General features: G+C 43.1%; 1 protein-coding gene across 1 annotated transcript in view; it reads right to left on the reverse strand.

Moving 5' to 3' along the window:
* Positions 1-4,079: 4,079 nt before the first annotated feature.
* bop1 (BOP1 ribosomal biogenesis factor) overlaps positions 4,080-27,943 on the reverse strand; it is a 159,902-nt gene continuing 136,038 nt past the window's right edge. Inside the window, exons 5-13 of the mRNA XM_087987772.1 lie at positions 25,437-25,554; positions 15,786-15,887; positions 14,252-14,464; positions 12,780-12,941; positions 12,157-12,237; positions 10,782-10,851; positions 9,492-9,624; positions 6,036-6,216; positions 4,080-4,469 (exon numbers count right to left, since the gene is read on the reverse strand). Of these exons, the coding sequence (XP_087843898.1) occupies positions 4,080-4,469; positions 6,036-6,216; positions 9,492-9,624; positions 10,782-10,851; positions 12,157-12,237; positions 12,780-12,941; positions 14,252-14,464; positions 15,786-15,887; positions 25,437-25,554 (1,450 nt within the window). The remainder of the gene's footprint in view (positions 4,470-6,035; positions 6,217-9,491; positions 9,625-10,781; positions 10,852-12,156; positions 12,238-12,779; positions 12,942-14,251; positions 14,465-15,785; positions 15,888-25,436; positions 25,555-27,943) is intronic.

Raw genomic sequence — 27,943 nt, forward strand, 5'->3', positions numbered from 1 at the left:
AAGATTGCCTCTCATCCTTCTAAATTTCAAAGAATACAAACTGACCCTCCTAAACTCTCCTTAGCCAACATTCCCATGATTGCAGGAATCAGTCTAGTGAACCAACACTGCACTCCTACTGCTTTCCTGACACAAGGCGACCAACACCTTAGAGTGCTCCAGATGCAATCTCACCAAGTGGTGGGGGGGGGGGGGGGGGCGACACAATTGCAAGGGGCCCTCTTTATTCCTGTACTCAAATCCTCTCTCAATAAATGGACAGCATAACGTGAGCCTTCTGAACTGCTGTTTGCAACTGCAATTATAGATTCTCTTGTACCTGCCAGAAATGAGTCATGTTTATTTTTGCTGACCTTTCTTTTTTAAACATACCTATGAAAGTTTTTAGTCTATATTTAGATTTCTAAGTTTATGTTCATGTTTTCCTTTCAACATTTTTTAATCCACCTTTGCTGAATTCTAAAATGTTTCCAGTCTCTCAGCTTACTACTTTCTTGGCAACTGTAAGCCTCTTCATTTGATCTAATCCACTCTTTATTCTGTTAGATTTGTCTATGATCCTAATCCACTCTTTATTCTGTTAGACTTGTGTACCATCCTAATCCACTCTTTATTCTGTTAGATTTGTCTATGATCCTAATCCACTCTTTATTCTGTTCAATTTGTCTATGATCCTAATACACTCTTTATTCTTTTGGATTTTTATACCTCATAGGAAAGGTATATTTGCTGGAAACTATGCATCAATTTTTTTGTTTTACACGCTAGCCACTGCCTGTCTATTGTGATACTCCTTAGATTTGTTTCCAATTTCTTCATCTACCACAACCAATTTTCACCCAAATTTTCACCCAAATTTTCAGTTCCTTTTGTTTAAATTCAAGGCAATAGCTTTGGATTGGTATATAATTCTTAAACATAAAACAAAATAATATGATGGTCACTCTTCCCTAAAGGCTAATTTCCAATCAACCCTTTCTCATTATGCAATAAGAGATCTAAAATAGGCATGCTCTCTACTTAGCTCCTCACCATACTGTTCTAGAAAACCATCATGCATACCTTCCAGGAAGATGTCTTCCACTGTAACAGAGCTAATTACATTTATCCAGGCTGCATGTAAATTGAAGTTTACCTTGATAATGGTACCAAGGTTAAATGCACCTTTATATTCCAGAGCAATACCACATTACTGTTCAGTGGCTCATAAACAACTGTCATCAATATTTGCTGCCCATTGCTGTTTCTTAGTTCTGTACAAACTGACTCTACACCTTGATGTTCTGGTGTAAAATTCTGTCTCACCAATGTTCTGATTTAATTCACTCTTAGCAGCACCATCCCCATCTCCTTTTCCTTTCCTGCTGATCCTTTCTTAATGTCAAATATCAACACTTGCCTGCCAAACTTGGTCACCCTGCATCCACATAGGGCGGCATGGTGGTTCAGTGGCTAGCACTGCTGCCTCACAGCACCAAGGACCCGGGTTCAATTCCCGCCTCAGGTGACTGTCCATGTGGAGTTTGCACATTCTCCCCGTGTCTGCATGGGTTTCCTCCGGGTGCTCCAGTTTCCTCCCACAGTCCAAAGATGTGCAGGTTAGGTGAATTGGCCATGCTAAATCGCCTGTAGTGTTAGGTGCATTAGTCAGGGGAAAATGTTGGGGGGGGGGGGGGTCTGGGTGGACTTGTTGGGCCGAAGGGCCTCTTTCCACACTGTAGGGAATCTAATCTCTACAAAAGCAATTCGATCCTGTTGGTTTGTGTCTATTTGTGCTGTCAATTTAAAAAAACTTTGGTGCCAATGTACATGCATTCAGCTAGATTTGCCTCAATTTTATCTTTGAAAATTCTTTGGTGTTTTCACCTTATCTGACACTGACCTTTGTTTCTGCTGCCTTTGAACTTTGTTTGCCACTTTTCCATAACAACTCTTTGACCTAGGGCATGATATGACTCTTTAGATAACTGTTATGACACGGCTGTAAACTCTTCTGCTAATTAAACCAAACAACCAGAAAAGCTCACCTCGCCTCGCAATCCGTTAAAGTATGAGTGACAGAGAACTCCCAACTTTCACAGTGTAAAGGAAAAATACCAATTTATTCTTTAACTCTAAAAGTGAATATTAAACAACTATCTACAACTCTGAGCCTCCTTTCTCTTAAAGGTTTGTTATCTACCTCCCACTCTATAACAATATACTGATCCAATAAATGCCCCTATTAAAATTATGTCAACTTCATTTTCAAAACCCTATAGCGGCTATCATGTCCGGTATATGTCTTTCTCTGGCTGTAGATCTCCCTGGTCGTCTTCGGTCTTTTCTGCAAAGATGTTTCATATGAAAAAGAGTGGTTTGAATAGCAGTCTCTCTCTGGCTATCAAAATGTCTGCTTCTTTTATACCACAATCGGATTGTCTCACTGGTTCAATGTTGTCAAAATAGTAAAATTCAAATTTGATTGGGTTTTAGCACCCTGGGGCATAATTTGAACAGATTGTTTTCACAACAGTTCAAATTTAACCAAAGCAAACAAACTCGGGTATTTGTTTCACAGCCAAATGTCTCATATTTTCCACTCTCCAGTACACTGAGACTGTTAGTCAGTCACATGACAGGTGCCTGCATTTACTCTCTCAAAGATACAGTACACACCTTCAACATAACCAAGACTAGAAGATGGGCGAGGGACTCAGTTTCTCATGTTAGACTGGTTAGCAAGATCAGATCTCATGGAATACAGAGAGAGCTTGCCTTTTGGATACAGAACTGGCTCAAAAGGTAGAAGACAGAGGGTGGTGGTGGAGGGTTGCTTTTCAGACTGGAGGCCTGTGGCCAGTGGAGTGCCACAAGGATCAGTGCTCGGTCCACTACTTTATATAATTGATTTGGATGTGAATATAACAGGTATAGTTAGTAAGTTTGCAGATTACACCAAAATTGGAGGTGTAGTGGACAGAGAAGAGGGTTACCTCAGATGACAATGGGATCTTGATCAGATGGGCCAATGGGCTGAGAAGTGGCAGATGGAGTTTAACTTAGATAAAATGTGAGTTGCTGCATTTTGGAAAGGCAAATCAGAGCAGGACTTACACATTTAATGGTAAGGTCCTGGAGAGTGTTGCTGATCAAAGAGACCTTAGAGTGCAGGTTCACTGTTCCTTGAAAGTCATAGATAGCAGGCTGATAGCACGTATGAAGAAGGTGTTTGGTATGCTTTCCTCTATTGGACAGAGCATTAAGTATAGGAGTTGGGAGGTTATGTGGCAGCTGTACAGGACTTTGGTTAGGCCACTGTTGGAAGATTGTGTGCAATTCTGGTCTCCCTCCTTTAGGAAGGATGTTGTGGAACCTGAAAGGGTTCAGAAAAGACTTAAGGATATCGCCAGGGTTGGAGGATTTGAGCTATAGGGAGAGGTTGAACAGGCTGGGGCCGTTTTCCCTGGAGCATCAGAGGCTGAGGAGTGATCTTATAGAAATTTATAAAATCACGAGGGGCATGGGTTGGGTAAATAGGCAAGTTTTTCTCCCCTGGAGTAGGGGAGTCCAGAATTAGAGGGCATAGGTTTAGGATGAGAGGGGAAAAATATAAAAGGGATCTAAGGGGCAACGCTTTCATGCAGAGGGTGGTGCGTATATAGAATGAGATGCCAGAGGAAGTGGTGGAGGCTGGTACAATTACAACATTTAAAAGGCATCTGGATGGGTATATGAATAGGAAGGGTTTGGAGGGATATGGGCCGGGTGCTGGCAAATGGGACTAGATTAGGTTAGGATATCTGGTTGGCATGGACGAGTTGGACCGAAGGGTCTGTTTCCGTGCTGTACATCTCTATGACTGGAATGAGCAAAGACTATTCCTGGTCTGAGAAATTCCAATTGTGGGAAAGTAAGGAACTGAGCTGTAAGTTCAGCATAAAGTTCACGTTTTACACCAGTGGTCACCAGTAAAACTTCTGCGAGCAGACAGGAAATGATCAGAAGCAAATCAGTCACTGGCAAAGTGAGTCAAAGTGTGACGGCTGCATTGCCACATCAGTTAACAACGTGACCTTGAAACATTCCGCTTCCCCAGGTTAAATGGGTTCACTCTCAGTCTTGCTTAGCTCCGTTACAGAATGGTCAGTACCTCTACAAACGGGGCAGTCCTCCTGGACAAAACAATCAGAGAACTCACCCCCAGGATGCACAGCCATGCTCGACACCCATTTGCAGTTGGTCATTAGCTTCTTGGAGAGTTCCTGCTTGAGGAGGTTGTAGATACGGATATAGCGCTGTGTGGCCACAAAGAAGAATGGTCTGATCGGATGGAATAGGACACACTGCACCATGCCTTTGTTCTTGCGGAAGGGATTCTGACTCCGGCGCTTGCTAAGCTGGTGGATGAGGACCTGTGCGTTGCCGTTGTCAGGGACAACTGTTGCCAAGTAATCACCTTTCCCGTGCCATGTGACCTGCTTCACCAGCTGTTGAAATAAGACCCAGGAAAGAGAATAAAGTGTCACTATGAGGAAATCACACTGACAAGGTCCGGTGTACTACAGGTTTCAGTACTAGACAAACTCATTGTCATTTTGTGGGAACTCTAAATTCCCATTACATGGTGTGAATGAACCCTTCCCGATTTCACTCCTGCATGGCCTGATTCTGAGCCATGTCCCCTTGCCACACCAGAGGAAATAGCTTTTCCTTCAACTAGTCGTTCAACAACTTGATATCGATCAGGAAGTCAATCAGCAGGTGCAGTTGCTTCATGGCATGCTACGTAAGGTCTCCTGAGACTAGTTCTCTGCTGTTTGGGAGATCTGTGTCGTTCTACTAGGTAGGTAGTTAAAGAACTGGAACAACTAGCTACAGCTTATACTGTACATCCTTCAGAGATCTTCAAGCAGATATAGGATCCTCCGTTGGAAACTAAATTTCCTTTTATTGCTGACTTCAGAGATGGTAGCTCAAAGCCCCTAAGGATGAAGGTGGAGCGGTGACAACACCGATGTAGATTAGGTGGAGAAACCTGCACCAGCACTGTGTTTACAATTCTGCAATAGGATGTATGTGTCACTGGCAATGCATCTAGTGTCCTTCTGAAATGATCTTGATCGAGATCCTTTCAGAAGGCAGTCAACCATGTGGCTCTGGAGTCCACATAGACCATTAACAAGTTTGTTAGGGCTTTTTGCAACAATCGACAATAGTTAATTGATCACTGTTAATGAGACTAGATTTCAATTCCAGATCTTTTACTAACTTAGTTCAGGTGTGACCAGCTGCCGTAGTAGGTGTCCTTGAACGCCGAGTGATCCGGGCCTCTGAATGACCAACAGTGACATTACCCACTACAGCACCACCTTCCATTGGCTTATACTGTTCCAGATTTATGCCAATAGATTGGCCCTAACACACACCACCCATATTGAAATGGCCCAAACTGTATACTGCCCAGGCTTTCAAATCAGAGCCACTGTGAAACATGAGCTTGACATCTCTGATATACAGTGATCACTGTCTCACAGTCCGTTAACCCACCAGCTCTTTGACTGAAGTGGTAGCTGTCAATCTGCAATGCCTGCTCAGTATCAGGACAGGAACCAGAGGGACACAATAACATAAGAAATGCCGGGAGAATAAAGGGACATTTGTCCCTTCAAAACTGCTCCAACATTCAATGAGATCATGGCTGATCTATCTTGCAATATCCCCATACCTTTGACGTTTTTAATCAGTAGAAACTGGATTGATCTCAGTTTTGGGGAAAAAGCAGGAAAGTGGAATTGAGGATTATCAGCTCAGCCATAGTCTCGCTGAATGGCAGGGTAGACTCAATGGGCTGTTTGGCTTAATGCTGCTCCTTTTGTGGAATTTGGAATATATGAGAAAATCACACCCCACAGAAAAGGGAAAAGGGGATATATGACCACATCCAACCGAAACAGAAGACCTTGCTGCAACAATTCAGGTCAGAAAAGAACTACAGGTAGGAACGACATCAAACTCTGAGTAACAAAAAGCAATTCAAAATGTGGAAGTGTGACCTTGTTGTGTTTGATGATGAGCCGGTATCCTTTGTCAAAAGCATCTCCATCAGCAGCAGTCCATTCCACAGGTTGGACAGGCTCCTCCTCCGGTTTCTCAAATGATGCAATGAGCTGGTCCGTTGCATTATACAGCAACTTATCACCGAGGCACGGGTTAACAATGATGACAGAATGCTCACTGAAGAAAGAAAAAGAAAACATACACAGTTACTCTTTGCACAGTGAGGACTCAGATGAAGAAACAATCTGCATTATTAGATACAAATAAACAGAGTGCTGCAGAAACTCTGCAGCTCTGGTCGTATCTGCGGAGAGAAAAACAGTTAACATTTTGAGCCCGACATAACTCTTCTTCGTTATCACTTCAGAACTCTGAAGAGTCATATCAGACTTGAAGCACCAACTGTATTTCTCTCTCCACAGACGATGCCAGACCTGCTGAGTTTCTCCAGCATTCTGTGTTGCTTCAGTTTCCCAGCATCTGCAGAATTTTACTTTTATTTGGGAAATTAGATACAGCCTAGGATAAGTTCAAATAGAAACCATTCAGCTCAAGTGGTCTCTGCTGGTGTTTATACTCAATGACTTACAGTGGTCGCAGGATCCACTTTCTAACCACTCTTTGATTCACCTCATTTCCTTGTTGAATTTATTACTAACTAAACAATCATTTTGCCGAACCTTTCAGCCTTGGATTCACCAGGACATTTCACAAGAAAAACCAGAAGGGAAAATAACCTTTTTATGCTCTCGGAATACTGACTGGCTCATAATCCGACCCTAATTGTGAAAGACACCAGCAACACATCAGAAATTCAAGAGAATTGGAGGGGGAGGAGGGCAGAGCTGAATACAGTGGCCATCACCAAGGAGGTGGTGCTGGGGAAGCTGAAAAATCTGAATGAGATTAAATCACTTGGACTGGATGGATTACACCCCAAGTTCTGAAGGAGATAGATGAAGAGCTGGTAGAGGCATTACTGGTGATCTTTCAGGAATCACTGGCGTCAACGACATTCCCAGAAGATTGAAAAATGGCTAATGTAACACCCTTGTTTAAGGAGGGATGAAGGTGCAAGACAGGAAGCTATAGGCTGGTTTACCTGATCAGTTGTTGGGGTCCATTACTAAGGATGAGATTGTGGAGTGCTTGGAAATGGACAGTAAAATAGGGCTGAGTCAGCATGACTTCGGAAAGTGGAGATCACGTCTGACAAATCTATTAGAATTCTTTAAGGAAGTAATGAGTAAATTAAACAGAGAGCCTGTGGGCATGATCTAATAGGATTTCTGGATGGTCTTTGACAAGATGCCACACAGGAGGCTGCTAAATAAGACAAGAGCCTATGGTGTTAGGGACAAGTACTGAAAATGGAAAACAGGATTGGCTGATCGGCTGAAGGTAGAGAGTGAGGGTAAAGGGTTCTTTTTAGAATAGCAGCTGTCGACTAGTGGAGTTCCACAGGGATCAGTGTTAGGACCACAAGTATTCATGTTAACATTAACAATCTGGACAAAGGAACTGAGAATACAGTTGCAGACAACACAAAGATAGCTGGCTGGGCACACAGTGTTGAGGAAGCAGAAAGTAGAGAAGAAGCGAGTGTTGAGTAGATTGGTAGCTCAGGTTGAGGTTCTGGATGTAGGTTTGCTCACGGAGCTGGAAGGTTCATTTCCAGATGTTTCGTCACCATCCGGGTAACATCTTCAGTGGACCTCCACTGTACTCAATGGAGTCTGGAAGGATTGGGGGGGGGGGGGGGGAATCCCATAGAAACTTACAAAATACTGAGAGGCCTGAATAAAGTGGACTTGGAGAAGATGTTTCCAGTAGTGGGGGAGACTAGGATCTGACAGCACTGTCTGAAGGAAGGGCTGATTCTTTAGAACAGAGAGGAGGACAAACTTCTTCAACCAGAGGGTGATTAATCCACAATGGGCTGTGGAGGCCAAGTCACTGAGTATATTTCAGACAGAGATAGGTTCTTGATTGGAAAGAGGATCAAAGGTTACAGGGATCAAGACTGGAGAATGGAGTTAAGAAACATTTCAGCCATGATCGAATAGGAGAGCAGACCTGATGGACAGAATGGCCTAATTCTGCTCTTATGAGTCATGGTCTAAGCATTACTAGTTAGATGATTGACAGTTAACTGTCAAGCTCCCTTTAATGGCTGACACTGATTTCTGAGCATTGCCTTGACTAATGAGTCAGAGAATGACTGTCACCCATTTTGCTGAGTTCAGGTGCAGTGGATGAACCTGTTCTTCCTGTTTGCAAATAACTGAGCCTTGTGTCATAATTAATGTGTATAACTTCCAGTATGCTAAGTTAGGCTTATCTTAAATTGGCTGTCAGCATAATTCTTTGCAAACACTATTTACCAAATGTTCTCCAGGAACAGAATCAATGCTGGACACTGTGTTTGTTGTATACAGACAGAGGTATATGCTGTTTTGGACTTATGGGCCTCATTCAATATACTTCCACAAGTTGAAACATTCCCCACCACCCCATCTTCCTACTGCTTCTTTTTCTATTTTCAAATATGGAGACCAAATCTAACTGCAGCCTGACAAAGCTCTGCATCCTGGACTTAGAATGCCATTTTTAATGATTGGTACCTGTACTGCTAGGGCCCGTTGCCCATTGACCACAGAGTAAACAAGGACTGAGTAATGCTCTCTACAGATTGTCTCCATCAAATATTCCTAGCTCAGGGACAGCATGGGGTTAGATACAGAGTAAAGCTCCCTCTATACTGTCCCCACACACTCCCAGGGCCAGTACATAGAAAGTAGGTCATTCAGCCGTTTGAGCCTGCCCCACCATTCAATATGATCCTGGCTGATCATGCAATTTCAGTATCCCATTCACGCTTTCTCCGCATACCCCCTGATCCCTCTAGCCGCAAGGGCCATGTCCAGCTTCCTCTTGAATAATTAGTGAACTGGCCCCCAACAGCTTCCTGTGGGAGAGAATTCCACAGCTTCACAGCTCCGAGTGAAGAAATTCTTCCTCATCTCAGTCCTGAATGGCCTACCCCTTATTCTAAGATTGTGACCCTTAGTTCTAGACTTCCCCAACATCGGGAACATTCTTCCCACATTTAGCCTGTCCAGTCCCATCAGGATTTTTCATGTTTCTATAAGATCCCCTCCCAATCCTCTAACTTCCAGCGAGTACAAGCCCAGTCAATCCAGTCTTTCTTCATAAGTACAATATTGGGTTAGATATAGACTTAAGATCTGCCTACATTGGTCCCAACTTACACACCCAAAACAGGTAAAACTGACCCCTCGATGTATATTAACTTGCTTGTCAGATGTTACCCCTGGATGAAGAACATAATTTTATTTCCAACAACTTTAACCTGCTACATGCTGAACACACCAATAGTAACAGTGCAATCATTCAATTAATGATTGACAGTCAGGTCAGTGTGTACTTACACAGTCAATGCCACGAGACACTGAACAGGGTTAGGATTCCAAGCGATGCTTCTCACTACCCCTTCCACCTCGATTGTTCGGAGGCAACGGCCTGTGCAAACCTCCCAAAACCGAATTGTGCTGTCATCAGAGCCTGTGGGAAGGAGTCAGAAAATTGGGAGGCTGGGGAATTAGAATGAATAACCCACTAGCACTGCACTTGACCACACTCTGCACTAGCTCAGACTGGAATGTAACTGTTAGAAAAGAGACTAAGCTGAAGCTCCACCTGTGCGTCCAACATTAAAGAGTTCTCAAGGAGATATTCAAAGAGCCTGGATTACTCAGAGTGCTTTGCTAACAGTTTGGTGCTTGTGGTCTGTGCTATAACTAAATTCTCATGCTTATAGGAGGAAGGGCATAGAGAGATTGCTGCACTGCCAAAGGTGTAGTGTTTTCAAAGATGCGGTCTGTCCCCTCAGCTTGATGTATGAGATTATATGGCACCATTGTCAAAGAAAACAATGGGTATCCGGGCCAATCTCTAATCCTCAGTCAACATGACTCAAATAGATGTAGTCACTTATTGCATGCGTGATTGTGGAATCTTGCTGTGCACAAAATGTAAGCCACATTTCCTGCATTACAAAAGTGACTAGACTTTAAGATCAGTAAATTGTCTTTAATCTGAAGTAACAGAAAGGTAGTGCATAAAGTTAGTCACAATAACCATTTATCACACACAATCCTTCCAACATTTTATGGTCAAATATGTTAAACAAAATCAATTTATGGATGCATGTGTAATTTACCTATTGTAGGTGTAATATAGGCTACAATAACATTAAAAAAGCAAAATCAAATCACATAAATCATTCACCAGCCAGTGAAACAACTTGTTCTTTGTGAGCAGATGTCTGGGAGCAGACTGCACTCCTCCCCCAAATGGGTGTTTAAAAGCCACATCTTTTAAATGAAGACTTAATGGAAAATCAAAATAATCACAGAGTGAGCAAATCTCTGTGTTTACTTTGCATCCTCTGACTGTATGGAAGAGGTTTGCAGTGCTCCAATCAGAGTTCATTCCTCAACTAGACACAAACTCTCAACCTCGGAGAGCTGTGGAATAACTCGATTACCTCAGTGCTGTGCAGAATGATTTCAACGGCTGGAAAGCTGCTGCTCAGAGCAGAGTGCCCACAGAAATGTTCCAGCTTCCCTTTTAACACATTTACTTCCCCTTTCATTTGTTGTTTTAAGAGCACTAACAACCAAAGATGTAATGTGGAAAAGAAAGGAATGTGTTGTTACCAGAGGCCAGCCACTGCCCGCTGGGAGAGACACTGATGCACCGCACCAAGTTAGTGTGCCCTTTGTAAACCTGTGTAAAAAGGAAAGGGGGAAGGAGGATGTGAAATCAGGAACTGATCAGTCAGACAACATGCTCGTAAACATTTAACTGCAACAGCAAAACGTCAATTTCATTCATACTCTAGGGAAGCAAAATAGGGGGCTTATGATAACACATCTGCTCGAAAAGGCCCCACTTCTAGAAAGACACTAACACAGCTTCTCAAGCCATAGCCTCCTTGATACAGAAGAATAGCAGTGTCAGAGGGTTGTCACCAAGGGAGTGCTGTATTATTGAAAGGTTGGCAGTAAGGAAAAGCCACCCTGCCACAGGTCTGCTCTGAGATAGTGCCACACTGTCAGGGAACTTCAGGAGCACTGCTCCATCAGAAGGGCAAGTACAAAAGGAACATGGCACCATGAGACAAATATTTTATATCCTGGCAGGACTAAAACAACTTGTGTTTATAGCTCCAATACATAAATTTAAAAATAAAGGGGAGAAGAGTATAAACAAATCTATACATAGATAAATAAGTAACAAGATTCAATTTAGTCATAGAGATGTACAGAACAAAAACAGACCCGTTGGTCCAACTCGTCCATGCTGACCGGGTACCTTAAATTAATCTAGTCCCATTTGCCAGCACTTGACCCATATCCCTCTAACCCCTTTATATTCACATATCCATCCAAATGCCTTTTAAATGTTGTCATTGTACCAGCCTCCACCACCTCCTCTGGCAGCTCACTCCACAGACACTCCACCCTCTGTGTGAAAACATTGCCCTTTAGGTCCCTTTTAAATCATTCCCCTCTTACCTTAAACACATGCCCTCGAATTTTTGGTATTCCTTAGATAAGATGTTCCAGGTGGTATTAAGAGGATTATATAATGATACACACAAAGTTTTAAGGCCAGTAGTCTCACATGTGAATATTTTAACAGTCACCAAAAGGACCATAATCGCTCCCTTCACAGAATATGTGACAGTTGACGAGAAGTTTCTATCTGATCCAATCATGGACACTCCTGCACATTAGAGATGGAGACCCATCGATTGTATAATATAAAGGAAGGAGAAACACACCTTACATCCAAAAGCAGGGAAACTTACCTGCAGCCATTTCCTTTAACAGATCTTTGTCTCAATAGCTTACAGAAATGGGCAATAAATGCTGGTCATGCACAATTAAAAAAAACACATGGCCACTTGATGCAACCATACAGCCTCAGCTATTGCATGTTCGTGTAAAGTGAGTGCTCATACAAGAAACCTTTTACACAGAACATTTCAGTGCAAGGGCAGACAGCTCCACACACAAAGGGGCTCACCAGTGCTTGAGTGGTTGGAAAAGGCTGGAGATCCTTTGGTTTGGGAAGCTTTGGTATCAGGTCTTCAGGGTCCACATTCACCTAGAGGAAAGTCAACAAAGTAAACCTTTGTCACATTGAGCAGAACACTTCGCAGAGTCATTCTTGGGATTAGCAACACACAAGGAAACATTATTCACAACCCTTGAGTAAAACACATACTGCATCAACAGTTCATCTGACAGCTTTGGGGGAGAGAGCTACATTGTTAGAGCTGCTGCCTTTTAGATGAGAAGTTGAACACTGACTTTGGCTCCCCCTCAGCTGGGTATGAAAGAACCCACAGTAATATTTAAAGTTCTTCCCCATTCTCTGGCCAACATTCCATAACAATGACCCAATTGAGAATAACTGGCCGCGCACACGCGCATGTGTGCGCATAAACTAATCATTGTGATTCTCCATATAACAATACTATTAACTATAACAATTAACAATTACTTCAAAAAGTAAATTTTTAAAAGGACTTAATGCAAAAGCAGGTCTCTGAAAACAACTGACCAATCTTGAAAATAATTTTAAGAGCAGCATAAGCCTTTTCTCTGGCACTTCAGGGTCCCAGAATGAAAAAAGAATGAACCTACCCTCATCTTCCTTTGTCGCGGACAGAGGTACAGATCGAGGCATCGTTCAAAGCGTTCGTGAATGAAGCGTGAAAACGCAGGCACGGCACGCAAAGATGTGAATTTCTGTGGGAGGAAGTTCAGCTTCCGTTCCTCAGGTTCCTGCTGTTCCCAGGCCAGTCTCTGCAAAAAGACAAACATCGGGCAAGCAACATTAGACCAGGTGGAATAAGGGAGCCAATGAAGCGAAGCATGCATGTTCCTGTTTCTGGGTCACTGCACACAAACGATGACTGCAATCTATGAGATCATATCCAGAGGTGCAGAGAACAATCCTGTTGTTAGGAAGGACAAACAAAAAAGAATGACTTAATCATCTAGGGCTCTTTCTCCTCAGAAACAGACAGAGTTTATCGGGGACTCTGTACAGATACAACATCTAACCTGCAACTACAGGGCTTTGTATAGTAAGGCAACACTGGAAACCTCATCTCTGCTGCTGTTTCTCATTTGCTGCTTTGCCCAGTTTGAATTTTGTGGATCTAGGAGTTCAGCAAGAGCTTTTCTTGACTACTGTCACATTGTATCTAAGAACTACTTATGTTGCACTGGTAGTTCCAGGTAGTTGGGAATAAAGTCAGAAGTCACACAACACCAACAGACCTATTTAAAATCACAAGCTTTCAAAGCACTGCTCCTTAGTCACCTGGTGTTGTGTGAAGTCTGACTTTGTCCACCCCAGTCCAATACCTGCATCTCCACATCGTAGCTGGGAATTAATAGGCGCAAGGCAGATGGCTCCCCATATCCCTACCCCATCCCTGTGTCTCCATGGCACACACTCATGACGACCATGAAAAAGACTTGTTCTAACAGTGACATGAATCAGGGAGACCATTCAGCTTATTCTTTCAAAGACAGATAAAACTTGCCATAATGTTGCATTTTCTTTGCTGTCCATTGGCTGTACAGACATTGTTACATTTTCCCAATGGTGGGGTCACATCTTCGTCGTACACACAAACCTACATTAAGGCTGCTTAAGCCAGCCAGCTGGAAGAGCACATAACCATCTAGGGGTGAGGGGCAATAGCTTATGCGCTTCTTTAGGATAAGGATGGGGCAAAAGCAATATCCATGTTCCACAAGTAAATGAGAAACAAAGGATGGGTAGGAGGAAATAAGACAGAAACAAAAATATTCAAACCATCAATGCCCCCTCCATCCAATGGGTGCAGCAAGGCAGATTGCTTCATGCCTCAGGAATGTGATGTCAGGCGATACCTGCACTGGAAGGGATGTTGACTGCCTTCAGTGGATATCCCTGACACTGCAAAATCAACAGGATACCTCCAACAGGTGACTTCTCAAAGAAAGCTGTAAGCAGCTGAAAATAATGGCTATGGATAAGCATCCACCAAACATAACATTCAACCAACCAAAGGCAGCACACAGACTGGATACACCACCCAGCAGAGGAAGTAACTCCTCACCTCTTCCTCTGTTAACAAGTACTCAGGTGGCGGGTTGTAAGATTCCTCGTGCCCTGGTAGCTTCAGCTTGGGTGCAGGGATGTGCATTTTATGACGTCCCAGGATTGCATTGGGATCTTCCTTTGCCCACAGGTCATAGTACCGTGGCGTGTCATCTCGAGGCTTGTGTGGTTTGATCCAGCCTCTTTTTATTGCACTGACAAGTTTTGATACCTGTAGGACGGAAGAGAGATTAAATAGAACAGCACAGTTTTAATGCAATGGAAGCAACATGTGGACCAAAGAACAACGCTCTTCCCTGGTCATCAGTTTAAACACACTCCCTTACTCTGCTTTTAAGCAGATGAAATCAAATTTTCATTTGATGTCAAGCTTCTATTAAGAATGCCCCTAGAAAATTGATTGAAGGTGAGTTTCGGCCATTGCACTGCCTCTCTGAGCTGTAAGGCCCAGACTTCAGTCCCAGTTGCAGGACTAGAGTCCAAAAGAATCCTGCCACAGATGCAGATTAGCCAGCACACTTTGACCAGCACAGATAAATGGGCAGGGTTAGTGGCTGGAGGGGTACCTGATTGTAAAATTCCAAAATGATAATGGTTTTTGATATGAAGGCTGACCAACCAACTTTGTGGTGAGCACATGTAACATGCAAAAAGTTGAAAAAAAAGGAATGAATTGATACAAGGCAAGTTTGCTTCCCTGAAGAGAATGGAAATTAATAGCAAGTCCCACCATCGATCTACATGCTGCGATGACTCTCAACACAGGAGAAGGCCATTTGGCCTATCAGTTGATGTTGACACCTTGAAAAAGCAATCACGTTTAGTCCAACATCCCTGTAACTCTACAAGTAACTCATAATCAAGAATGTGTTCAATTCTCCTTTGAAATTACTGACGGATTCAAATTCCACCAACTTCTCAGGATCTGACATTCCTGCTCCTGACAACTCTGAATGAGTCAACTCCCCTTTAAATTATTTTGCCAATGACTGACCCAATTAGCAACAGATATAGTTTGTCCCCCTCCTGTATCAATTCCACTCTTTATATGAAAGTCTGCGTTAGGCTATCTTGTAACTCCTGTATCAGGGAGAACAATCTTTTCATATCCTGCTCTTTCCTGAAGTCCCACGCCAATGGTAATCTCCTGATAAAAACCATACACACACATACCAACACAGGATGAAGACCAACTGTAGGGGCCAATTATACCTTAATTTGAGAGTGTGAGATCGGATTTGTCTGGTTGCAGGTTGCTCATCTGTATACAATAATAACTTCAGTAAATGATGTGAAGCAATTTTGGAAGTGGTCAGTTCACACAAGTCAGGACAGTTCAAGGTCTTGAGCTATCGTCTTAATTGACATTTCCGTGTGTGTGGGCCACCATTTATTTTAGAAGGTATATTTTTAGGTCTCAACCAATCCGAGCTGCAGTTTTGTTATCACTCCCTTACGGGTAAGAGTAAGAATCAGACAGAAGAATGATTCAACAGCCAAGGCCCAGCTCAGGAATAATCTTCTCATCTTACCTTCTCCTTCTCAATGAGCGATGGAATGAAGCTGCGCTTGTGCGCTGGACGGTTGGTCACTGGGTGAATCATTGTCTCGTGGGTGAAGAAATCAATGGAAGGCTAAACAAAGAGAAGCAGAGAGTATTCATTTCAGATTCTGTCTAAACCACACGACCACTGGAGAGTGTGTCAATTCACATAAGGCCCATCTGACATTGCAATTCAATACACTGACACAGAACACAAACTGGAAACAGTAGGAAATGGGAGTGTGATGTAAGCAGGAAAGTGGGATTAGGTGGAGTGTAACATTAAAGGGTGCGGAGAGTGAAGGGGAGAGTGTGTTGTGGTTAACTCTCTTCCGTAGACCATCGGAGAACTCAGATATGCAGGTTAACTGTGTGTTTATTCAAACAACTTTAATGTTACACTGGCTAAACAGAATTCTGTCTGGCACTTGGTCCCAGATCTGTTCCATGTCTGTCCAATCCCTACCCCATGTCTGATACATACAGGAAATCATCAATCCTTACACTTGAAATTCACATATGGATACACTGTAGAAGAATAATATGTAAACAATGAACAGAAATCTTCCACCCTCAGACTTTCCTGTCGACAGGAATCCCTTTGCAGTCTCTGGTCTCCTCGCAAGGTTGATCCAGGTTTTCAGGTAAACAAGGCTCATGCCTGGGAAACTGTGCCTTTCAGTACTGCCTTGTAAGGTGTTGTCTTATTCTTGTTGAATAAAATCACATTAAATTTCGACTACAGCTTAATTAGATTGGGCAGGATAGTAAAGGGTGCAGGGAGGGGAAAGATGGCACTGGACTGGATGGGATATTAAAGGAGGAAGGCCAGACACGGGGTGGGGGTTCTGACTGGGAATGACATTGTTGGTGTACCTACAGCAAATATACTATAGTCGTTCAAAAAGGCAACTCACCCTGCTCAAGGGCAATTAGGGATGGGAAATAATGCTGGCCCAGCCAGTGATGCCTACATCCCATGAGTGAATTTAAAAAAGCATTGAAGAGTGCAGGGACGGAGGCGGCTTAGATTGGGTGATTTGGAGATGCCGGTGTTGGACTGGGGTGTACAAAGTTAAAAATCACACAACACCAGGTTATAGTCCAACAGGTTTAATTGGAAGCACTAGCTTTTGAAGCGCAACTCCTTCATCAGGTGATTGTCTGATGGAGTGTCGCTCCGAAAGCTAGTGTGCTTCCAATTAAACCTGTTGGACTATAACCTGGTGTTGTGTGATTTTTAACTTTGTAGACTGGGTGACATATTAAAGTTTATAGGGGCTGAGAGAATAGATATGGGGATGTAATATCTGGACAGGTTTCGATGGGTGAAGGATTTTAATGCTTGAGGATTTTAATCATTCAGTATCATTTCAGCCAGAGAGTTAAGATGTTGTCCGTTAGGTGACACTAGTGCAGTCAGGTTGGGGTTGGTGTATCCTGTTCAAAGACTGACCCAATATCTCAGTAATGAATCACATACTCAGCCTCGACTGATGGAACTAAATATCTTTTCTTTCTGCGAGCTGCAAAGTCTGGGTCAGTTTGAATGAGCTCCTAGAGGGCACAAAGCCAAGCTGGTGAGCCTCCCTCCCTGGACTATCAGGCTGCCTTGGTGTATTCAATAGGAATTAAATTAATGCAGTTGGAAATGATTCCTTGTGTTGTACCTAGTCTAAGAGTCCTCAATGCAAACATCAGCAACAAAATAACAAAGAATAGGGAATTAGGAGAAGGCAGAGAAGGAGAAAATAATTCACCAGCATCCTTTACTCCAATAGACATCAGGGAAGAAAAGAAATTCCTTTGAAAGGTCACCTGCCTCAAGACATTTGCTCTGTCCCCGAGGGCCAGCGGTTAGACAGATTTCACCGACTTCAGGCCAACCTGAGAGTGTTTTTGAAAGAACAGACCGCATTCACTGGGATGAAGTATGTTCAGAGGAATTCAGTGTAAATTCTTTGGGTAGAAATTTTGAAATTCAGCCCAAGTTAGGAAACTATTAAAAAGAAATCTTTCGAGTAACCCTTTGCATTCAAAACTTCCCCAGTGGATCCAAAACACTGATAAATTAATGGAGTTAGAGGTGCATATTATGCCACCAGCTGGACATTGTACCAGACCACTATGTTTTCAATGGTTCTTTCATACAATCTCTCAAAAAACGAGGCCATTTGACCTTTCATTTCTATGCTGACTCTTTGAAAAAGCTTTCCAATTAATCACACTCTGCTATTTGCCCAGGGCTCTGCATTTTCTCCCCCATCACTTAAATGATTTATCCAAGGGGACACAGGGATGTAATTGTAAGGCAGAACTCCAGACTCATGTTTTGAAAACATAAGTTAAAATTCCACCTTGGTGGATCGTGAAATTTGAATTCAATAAAAATCTGGATTTAAAAGCTATCCCACTGTTAATTGCTGTAACTGCTGATTTTTGTAAAAGTCCAAGTGGTTCACTAAGTGACTCCAGACTCTCAGCAATCTGGAAAAGGAAAAAGATGGTCCGCAAAAAAAGGGATTTGGATTGTGGGAAGGCAGATATTATTAAAACATGGCAGGATCTGGCCAATATAGTCTGGGAAAGGTTACTTCTGGGTAAATCCTCAGCAGAACAGTGGGAGGTGTTCTGTGCACGGCCCACTCTTGCTGCCGTCCCGATGACGCTTAATTACCACAAAATGAATAAAAGAAGAAAAAAAGGAAAAAAGAAGAGGAGAAAGGAAGAAAGAAAGCAGATGGGAGTGGACGAGCACCTGCTACTTTGCTGCCGTCTTGAATCTGAGAGGACTGGATAAGGAAGAAAAGAAAGAGACTTTTAATAGGTATAAAGGGAGCAAATCAACAGAGGCCATAGTGGAATTTAGAAAGAACAAAGGGAAGGGGATAACCAGGGACACAGACCTAGTAGGGTCCAAAGGGCAATTTGAGAGTGGAGAACATTAGTAGGGTGTTAAAATGAGTAAAAGAAAGTAAGGACTGCAGATGCTGGAGATCAGAATAGAGAGTGTGGGGCTGGAAAAGCACAGCAGGTCAGGCAGCATCTAAGGAGCAGGAGAATCGATGTTTCGGGCAAAAGGCTGTTGAAGGGCTTATGCTCGAAATGTCGATTCTCCTGCTCCTTGGATGCTGCCTGACCTGTTAAAACGAGTACTTTACACCTGTCTTCACTTTGGAGGAGGAGGGCGTAGGTACAGATTTCAGGAAGATGTACTGAGAGGGTCTTGAGCTGTGCAAAGATGTGTTTCTGCCATGCAGAGCTGATCACTGTACTATAGGAAGGGTGTGTTTGCATCCCTAATGCCAGGGGTAAGGATTTCTCCAAGTGGGCACAGGACATTCTGAAAGGGGAGGGTAAATAGTCAGAGATTGTGATCCATATTGGAACTAAAGAAATAGGCTGGAAGGGTGATAAGATACTGTAAAGAGATTTAGGGAATTAGACATAAAGTTACAAAGTAGGATCTCTGGGGTTGTCAACTCCGAATTACTTCCCATGCTCATGAGGCCAGAAATAGGAAGATAGTCCAGCTGAATACGTGGCTAAAGAGTTGGTGTAGGAGGGAGGGAGTCAGAAGCTGGATCACAGGAATCTCTTCCAGGGTAGGTGGGACCTGTTCAAACTGGAGCGGCTCAAATATCCACGTGGGGAGGTTTGCTAGTGCCATTCAGGAGGATATCAACTTGTATGGCAGATGGGTGGGAACGAAAGCAATGTGTGAGAAGGTAGAGGTTAATAGGACGGAGAAGCACAGCCAATTTAATGAACAAAGCTGGACTACAACAAGTCCCTGAATAAGACAGGAGGGAGAAATAATAAAAAAGATGCTAAAGACAGGATAGGGTGTACAGCTAAAGTTAGAGTTCTTTTCACAAATGCATAGAATGTAAGGAACAAATTAAATGAGCTGCAGGCACAGATTCAATTTGAAAACTATGATATAGCAGATATTAAGCAGACATGACTGCAGAATAGTCCGGACTGGGATCTAAACATACCAGGACATAAGGTTTACAGGCGGGAGAGAGAAAATGGCAGATGGATCTACAGTGTCAGATCCCTACTGTGTGGAAACAGGCCATTTGATTTGTAAATTGTAGATTACTTACAGTGTGGAAACAGGCCCTTCGGCCCAACAAGTCCACACTGACCCTCCGAAGAGCAACGCACTCAGACCCATTACACTTACCCCTTCACCTAACACTACGGGAAATTTAGTATGGTCAATTCACCTAACCTGCACATTTTTGGACAGTGGGAGGAAACCGGAGTACCCGGAGGAAACCCACGCAGACACGGGGAGAGTGTGCAAACTCCACACAGACAGTTGCCGGAGGTGGGAATGGAACCCGGGTCTCTGGCGCTGTGAGGCAGCAGTGCTAACCACTGTGCCACCATACCGCCCATTTGGCCCAAAGGTCCACACCGACCCAAAACCATTCACTCTACACTTACCCCTGACTAATGCACCTAAACTACACATCCCTGAACACTATGGGCAATTTAGCAAGGCCAATCCATCCAGCCTGCGCATCTCTGGATTGTGGGAGGAAACCGAAGCAGACATGGGGAGAATATCCAAACTCCCCACAGACAGTTGCCTGAGGCTGGAATCGAACCTGGGTGACTGGCACTGTGAGGCAGCAGTGCTAACCACTGAACCACGGTCATCCACAGAAGCATTACTAATTAGAAACAAAATCTTACGGTGAGGGAGAAAGCATCCAGTGGAGACATTATAGGTGGAACTGAGGAATTGTAAAGCAACTAAAACCTCGAGAGGTGTCATCTATAGACCACCGGGTAGTAGGTCAGAAGTGCTAGATTGTATAAATGCTGAAATCAAGCAACCATGTAGCAGATGCAGGATAGTATTAATGGGGGATTTTAATCTTACCATAGGCTGGGAGAGACAGACAAGTTGCTTGTGGCACACTGCTCTTTAAGAAGGGTGACAGATGGGAACCAGGGAATTACAGACCATTTAGCCTGGCCCATGTTTAACTTGAGCCATGAGATTTCAAGGGATCCAGAGTCAATGTTAAGGACTCCAAAAAAAAACTCTCTCCTGTTGCATACCGCTGCGCCACCACCTGTGTTGGGCCTGTCACACTAAAGGGACAGGACATATTCAGGGATGGTGATGCTGGCATCGGGGACATTATCTATTAGGTATGATTGTTGCTTGACTTGTCTGTAAAACAGCCCTTCCAATTAACCAGAAGGAAAAAGAAATTAGAGGCTGAGAGGAAGCTAGCTAGGAATGTAAAATCAAATAGCAAGAGCTTATTTTGGGATCTAAAAAGGTAAAGAGCAAAGTAAGTGCTGGTCCTCGAAAAGGGTGAGAATGAGGAGCTAACAGAAGATAATAAGGAAATGGTGAATAGAATAAACAAATGTGTATTTCTGTATTCACTACAGAGGATCCAAAAATTTCTGATAATAGCTGTAAATCAAGAGATGGAAGAGACAGAGGAACTGAGTGAAATCACTATCACGAGGCACCCTGGTTTAATCCTACGGCCTTAAAAGAGGTGACCAAAACAGCAGATGATGCATTGATGTTAATTTTCCAAAGTTCCCCCACTTCAAGAAAGGTTCGATGATACGACAGAGTGGAAACTTGAACCCCTCTATTCAAGAAGGAAGGAGGCAGAAAGTTGTGGGAAACTGTAGGTCAGTTTGCTTGATGTTTCTCTGAGGAAGATATTAGAGTCAATCATTATATAGAGATTATAGCTGTGCACCTAAAAAGCTCAAAGTAATCAGGAAGAGTCAGCATGGTTTTAAATAAAAAGGAAATGAATTTAAATCAATTTTTGGAATTCTTTAGTGTGGATAAAAAGGCTGAAGATGCACGATAATTGTAATTTCAAAAGGCATTTGATAAAATATTGTATCAAAGATTTGTGGGTAAAATAAAAGCTAATGGTTTCGTGGGTAATGAATATGTTAGCATGGATAGAGGATTAGCTGGCTGGCAGAAAACAGAGTTTGCATAAATGGGTCTTTGGCAGGATGGGACTAGTGGAATCCTGCAGAGATCTGTGCTGGGGCCTCAGCCTTTTACTACCTATAAGAAAGATGAGGCAAGCGAAGGTGTGGTAGCTAAATTCACAGATAACACCAAGGTAAGTAGCAAAGTGCGTTTTGAAGTTTTGCATAAAGAGAGTTTAAGTAAGTGGACAAAAATCAGACAATGGAGTACAATATGGGAAAATGTGAAGTTGTTATTTTGGCTGGAAGAATGATTGTTGAATTCCAACTTGCAGAGGGATTTAGATGCACTGGTGCATCAGTGACAAAAAGTTAGTATGTAGCAACAGCTCATAATCAAGCTATTGGGGATGCCATCTTTTATTATGACAGGAACTGATCAAGAACAAAAGGGATGTTATGCTTCACTTGTACAGGGCATTGGTGAGAACATATTTTGAATATGTGCAGTCTTTGTCTCCTTATTTAAGAAAGAATGTAAATGCACTGGTAGTGTTTCAGAGAACGCTTACTAGACCAACAGTTAGAATGAGTGAGCTGTCTTATGAAGATAGGTTGCATAGGCTGGGTTTATTTCTACTAGATATTAAAAAAGTAAGTGGTGACCTGACTGAAGTATATAATGTTCTGAATGGACTTGACAAGGGAACCACGGGAAGGATGTTTTCCCTGTTGGTCGATCCAGAACTCAGGGACACTGTTTCTAAATTGGGGGGTTGCCCTCTCAGGACTACGATGAGGATAACTTTGCTGAGTGATTTGCAATTTTAGAACACACTGTCTCAGAAGGTGCAAGATGGATCGTTGAGGTGGTGAGGTGGGAATGTGAAATTCAAAACACTAACAGATCAGCCATAAATCTTAGTGAATGATAGAAAACGTTCAAGGGGCTGAGTGGACTAATTCGGCTCCTATTTCATATGTTTACATCGCCCTCCTGCAGTTTCTCCTCGTGCAGTTTACCAAAAGGTTTCAGATTTTGAACACCTTCATTAAAGTCTCTTCCTATCACTCTCTTCTCTTAAAATTCCCAGTCTCTGCATCTCCCCATATTTTTAATGGATCCCATCCTTGGATTTAATACTGGCAAATTTCCTTTGTACCCTCGCCAAGGCCTTGACTTCTTTTCAATTATTTTTCTCTCTCACTCTAATCGTTTTTATGATGGAGAAGAGGCAGAAGGCTGCAGCAGCTACAATAGAAGGACACACATGCATGCCCGAGAAAGCCCCTGCAGTAGCCCTGTGATACTGGCCTGAAACTCAGAATAGATAAGGGAATAAATTAAACAAATGCAGCAATTTGCCAGCTATCGCTGATGCTGCTGTCCATGTTCTACCTTGCCTCAAAATTCCATTTCTGTACATTGTCAAATTCTTTGAGGCTGGATCTAAATTTCTCATCCACAGCTTTGCATTCCTCCTTGGTCTCACTGCTCCCAATCGATGCAACATTCTCCATCCTCCACCACTGCAAAAAACAAGCTATTCCTTGAATGCCTCCTCCCGTTCTCTAAGTCCTACTGACCGTTGTCTTAACCCTTGATATGCAACACTCCGCATCCCTCTTTTTTAAAACCCCTCTCTGAAAAAGTTTGTTGTCAATCCTCTATAGTTCCACTGCATCAGTGCCGATTTTATAACCATGCCTCTGTGAAGCACCTGGGCACATCCATCTATATTAAAAGGCACTGCTATAAATACAGGCTCAGTAATGCTGCTGGATTCTGGGGGCCACCCCTCTTCAAAACCAAACCAAAGTGCTCCAGCATGGCCTACAGGGAGAGAACAGCCCGCCCTTGAGCAGGCCTGACAATGGAATTCTTGTCCACATCACATAGCTGAACACAAGACTCCTGCTTGCATTATAATTCAATGCACTAGTTCATCAGCACCACCTTCTCAACAGCAAATGGGGATGGGCGATAAAGACTGGCCTTGCAAACAATCTTCACAACCCATGAACAAAGTTAAATAAAAATATGGGCTGGTCTGTAGGGAAGATAGCATGGTTCCTTCCCAGATGTAAACTAGATCAAATGGCCTCTTCTGTGCTGCAAGCTTTTATGAAGTAGTGTGGGGTACAAAACAGGAGGGTTTGCATATAGGGATGCAAGTTGAATGCAAGAAACGTACTGGAGATGGGAATTGTTGGAGAGAGGTGGGACAAGAGAACAGAATGTGGACAGTTTTGGGGGAGAGGGAGGGAGGGGGAGGGGGATCAACAGTAAGTTGGTAAGTTTCATCCAGGTCGGAAATGTCCAATGTAACACTGGAAAAAGATGTTGCAGTGGACAGTAAATGAAGTGCCATTGAAACAAACAGACTTGCTCCTGATTTCGAAGTTCTGTACTAGTGATAACAAATGGGGCCACACTTCAGGACACTGGCTTACTACATTCACAGCTCGCCAACAGCCCCTAGTGACAGACACATGCACTGCAGCAAAAGCAGCTCTGCAACTTAGAAATGTCAGAGACGCATTGAAAATCTGATCATTTGCAGTTACTGGCACACCATGAAATCCATACCCTGAATGATTAACCAAAGCAGAATGCATACTAGCTACGAGCATTTCGTAGATGTTTAAAGATACAATTACAAGGAGATATGGGCACAGAGCTTGCAGATAGGCTTGGGGTAGTCTGCTGGAGTAGATGACACAATTGCAACAATATTTAGGCTTATTCACTTATTAATCTGTCTGAATAATTAACATTAATCTTCAAAACATTAAACTTTCAGCCCTACAACATCAGAAATGTTACTTAAGGACAGATATTAATATGCAGAAGAGGATGATTAAGGTACCTAGAATGGGAGGCTTCTGTTCTTCGAAAAGCTAAAGGGAGGAAGAATTTGGTGGTGAACTAAAGCTGGGAGAATTGTGTGGGGGAAGGGGGGGGGGGGAGAAGAGGATGAAAGAGAGAAGAGGCTGGTGGAATAAGAGAGGCTGCAGCAAGTTGAGAGGGAAAGGATCTGTAAAACCGGACAAAGCTATTTCACAGTTCTGCAGGAGAGGAGCAAGGGAGTACATTTAAAAGAAGGGGCAGTAATTAGTTTTTTTTACAAGGGGGAGGATTGTCAGGGTAGCAAACAGTGTTGGAACTGAACACAATAGTTTTTAAGCAACAAAACAAGAGGAAAAGATTAAACGAGTCGTTTTACCTTGACAGCTGGCACATACATTATAGGCTGAATTTAACTCCTTCCACACTGCCAAATCCCACCACCCCATGCATTTATAACAAATGCACCATCGCTCTCCACACAGACTCAATTGCACTGAGTAAGCACACCACAAGTTCAATACAGTTCAAAGCTCCCTTGATACTGTCCCCATCAAACACATGCAGAGCTGGTACAGAACAGAGTTAGAGACAGAGTGGAGTTTCCTGAACACTGTCCCCGTCTTTATCCAAACATAGAAGAATACTGCCCACAGACATTCTACAGAAGACCAGGAGCCAGTGAGCAATCATGAGCATCAATGGTTCTCCTGCAGTTGGTGCCGCATTGTCTATCCTAGTTGTAGTACGGGTTTCGGAAATTCAGTGTATTTATTTCATTTCCAACTTAATCTGGAAAATGTGTTTGGTATACCAAAGGAAGATAATTGTTTGAAAATCAAATATTCCCACCTCATGTGGATTAAACTTGGCATCTCCAAACTGCCCCTTTTGGATTCTGTGGATGAGATCGATCTGTTCATCTGTTAGTCGAATTTCAGTGCCAGTCATCTTATCTGGAATGGTTCGCCTATGGAAAAGTAGTGGGGAGGGTGGGGAAACAGTGGTGTCATGAAAATTATAATTGTTTAAAAAACAACCATATCATTTCCTTCACCATACTCTTGTTCAAGCTCTCAACTATTAGCCTCTGTCTTAATCTTTAAACTATCAATAAAGATAAGTTTCACAAGCAACCAACAGGAAAAGCACAAAAGAAAACTATACCAACAAGAAACAAAACTAGGATATTCAGCTCTTTGAGCTCACTACATCATTCAGTAAGCTCATGACTGTTGGATTTCACCTCTCACCCCGGTTTCCTGCCTGTCCCTAGTTACATCAATTCCTCACACAGATTATAGATTACTTTCAGAATGAATTACTTGGAGGTGCTGGGGTTGGTCGGGGGTGGACCAAGTTAAAAATCACACAACATCAGGCTCTAGTCCAACAGGTTTATTTGGAAGCACTAGCTTTCGGAGCGCTGCTCCTTCATCAGGTCATTCACCTCCACAACCACCTGATGGAGGAGCGGCTCTCTGAAAGCTAGTGCTTCCAAATAAACCTGTTGGACTAGAACCTGGTGTTGTGTGATCTTTAACTTTTTCAAAATGAAGGTAGGTAGGGGAAATAGAGGCTACAAACGAATAGATCAGCACGTAAGTTTTAAAAATCAAATTTAGAACGAAGTAATTAAAATAGAGATACCGGACCAGGTGATGCATTGTCCCTGCATGATGTGGGAGATGATGGACCAAGTGTTGGCTGCTTGAGGAAATCCAGCTCAGAATTGGTGAGGTGGAGTTTGAGCTTTGAACATTATGACATGTTAGGAAGGGGGATAGTTACCTGGATACTGTGTTTCAGGAGGCAGTTACACTCCTTAGATTAACTACCTCAAATTTGGTCAGTGGTCAGGGACAGGAGGATGCGAGGAGATAGAGGAATCTCAGAGGTAGTGCTGAAGGAGTCTCAGCCCTTGAGTCTATCCATCAGGTTTGAAACTCTTGCTCTATGGATGAGAGAGTGTGGGCTGTAAGAAGGATGAACAAACTGACCATAACATCGTCGTACTGGGAACCATTGGCAGGGGTGGGAGTGGGAGAAAAGAAAAGTGTAGTTGTGATTGGGGATTGTATGATCAGGGGAATAGACACTATTCTACGGCCAGGACTGAGTGTTCCGAAGGCTATGTTGTCTGTCCGGTGCCCAGGTGCAAGATCTCTTATCCAGGCTGTGGAGGCGCGTGGAATGAGAGGGAAAAGAGGATTTTTTTCTTTATTCATTCACATGGTAAGGGCGTAACTGACTAGGACAGCATGTATTGCCCTTCCCTAGTTGCCCAGAGGGCAGTTAGGAGTCAACCACATTGCTGTGGGTCTGGAGTCACACATATGCCAGACCAGGAAAGGATGGCAGTTTCCTTCCCTACAGGACATTAGTGAACCAGATGGGTTTTCCAACAATCGACATGCCATCATTAGATTCTTATTTTCAGATATTTACTGAATTCAAATTCCACCGTCTGCTGTGGTGGGATTCAAATCCGGGTCCCCAGAATGTCATCTGGGTCTCTGGATTAACAGTCAAGCAATGATACCACCAGGCCATTGCCTCTGACGTTGCCATGGTCCAGGTCGGTACAAATGATATAGCTACAAAGAGAATCCGATGAGGAAACTTGAGCAGCAAGGGGCTAAGTTAAAAAACAGAACCAAAAAGGTCAATTTCTGGATTACTACCTGAGCCATGAGCTAAGTGGCACAGGGTGAACAAGATTCAAAAGAAAAACATATGGTTCTAAAGATTGGTGTGGGGAAGTATTGAGGAAGAAGGGAGCTGTTCTAATGGGATTGGCTCCTCCTAAATCATACTGGGGTCAGGGTCCTGGCAAATCGCATAATTAGAGCTGTGGATAGTGCTTTAAACTATGTAATCAAGGGGATGGTTTCTGTTGCACGTGTGTTGGGGTGTGCGTGTGCGCACTCATGCTCAAAAGAGGTAATTAAAGTTTCCAGAACAAGAAATTCCATACACAACAGAGTATGAAAAGAGTCAGGAACCTAACTTCAGGCACAGCAGATAAGGGGATAACTGTGAGAAGGGAGGAGGCGTGAACTCAGTCACTGGTGAGATTTTAGGCTCCATTATTAAGGATGAGTTTGCAGAGTACTTGGAAATGCACTGCAAAATAGGGCTGAGTCAGCACGGTTTCGTCAAGGGGAGGTCATGTCTGACAAATCTATTAGAATTCTTTGAGGTGGTAATCAGCAACTTAGACCAAGGAGAGTCAGTGGACATATCTATTTAGATCTCCAAAAGGTCTTTGATAAGGTGCCGAACAGGAAACTGCGAAATAGGACAAGACCCCATGATACTACGAGTAAGATACTGGCATGAATAAAGGATTGGCTGAC

The sequence above is a fragment of the Chiloscyllium plagiosum genome, unplaced genomic scaffold, assembly GCF_037043375.1.
Source record: "Chiloscyllium plagiosum isolate Xiang-an unplaced genomic scaffold, Cpla_swu_hap1 HiC_scaffold_5, whole genome shotgun sequence".
Taxonomy (NCBI): Eukaryota; Metazoa; Chordata; class Chondrichthyes; order Orectolobiformes; family Hemiscylliidae; genus Chiloscyllium; species Chiloscyllium plagiosum.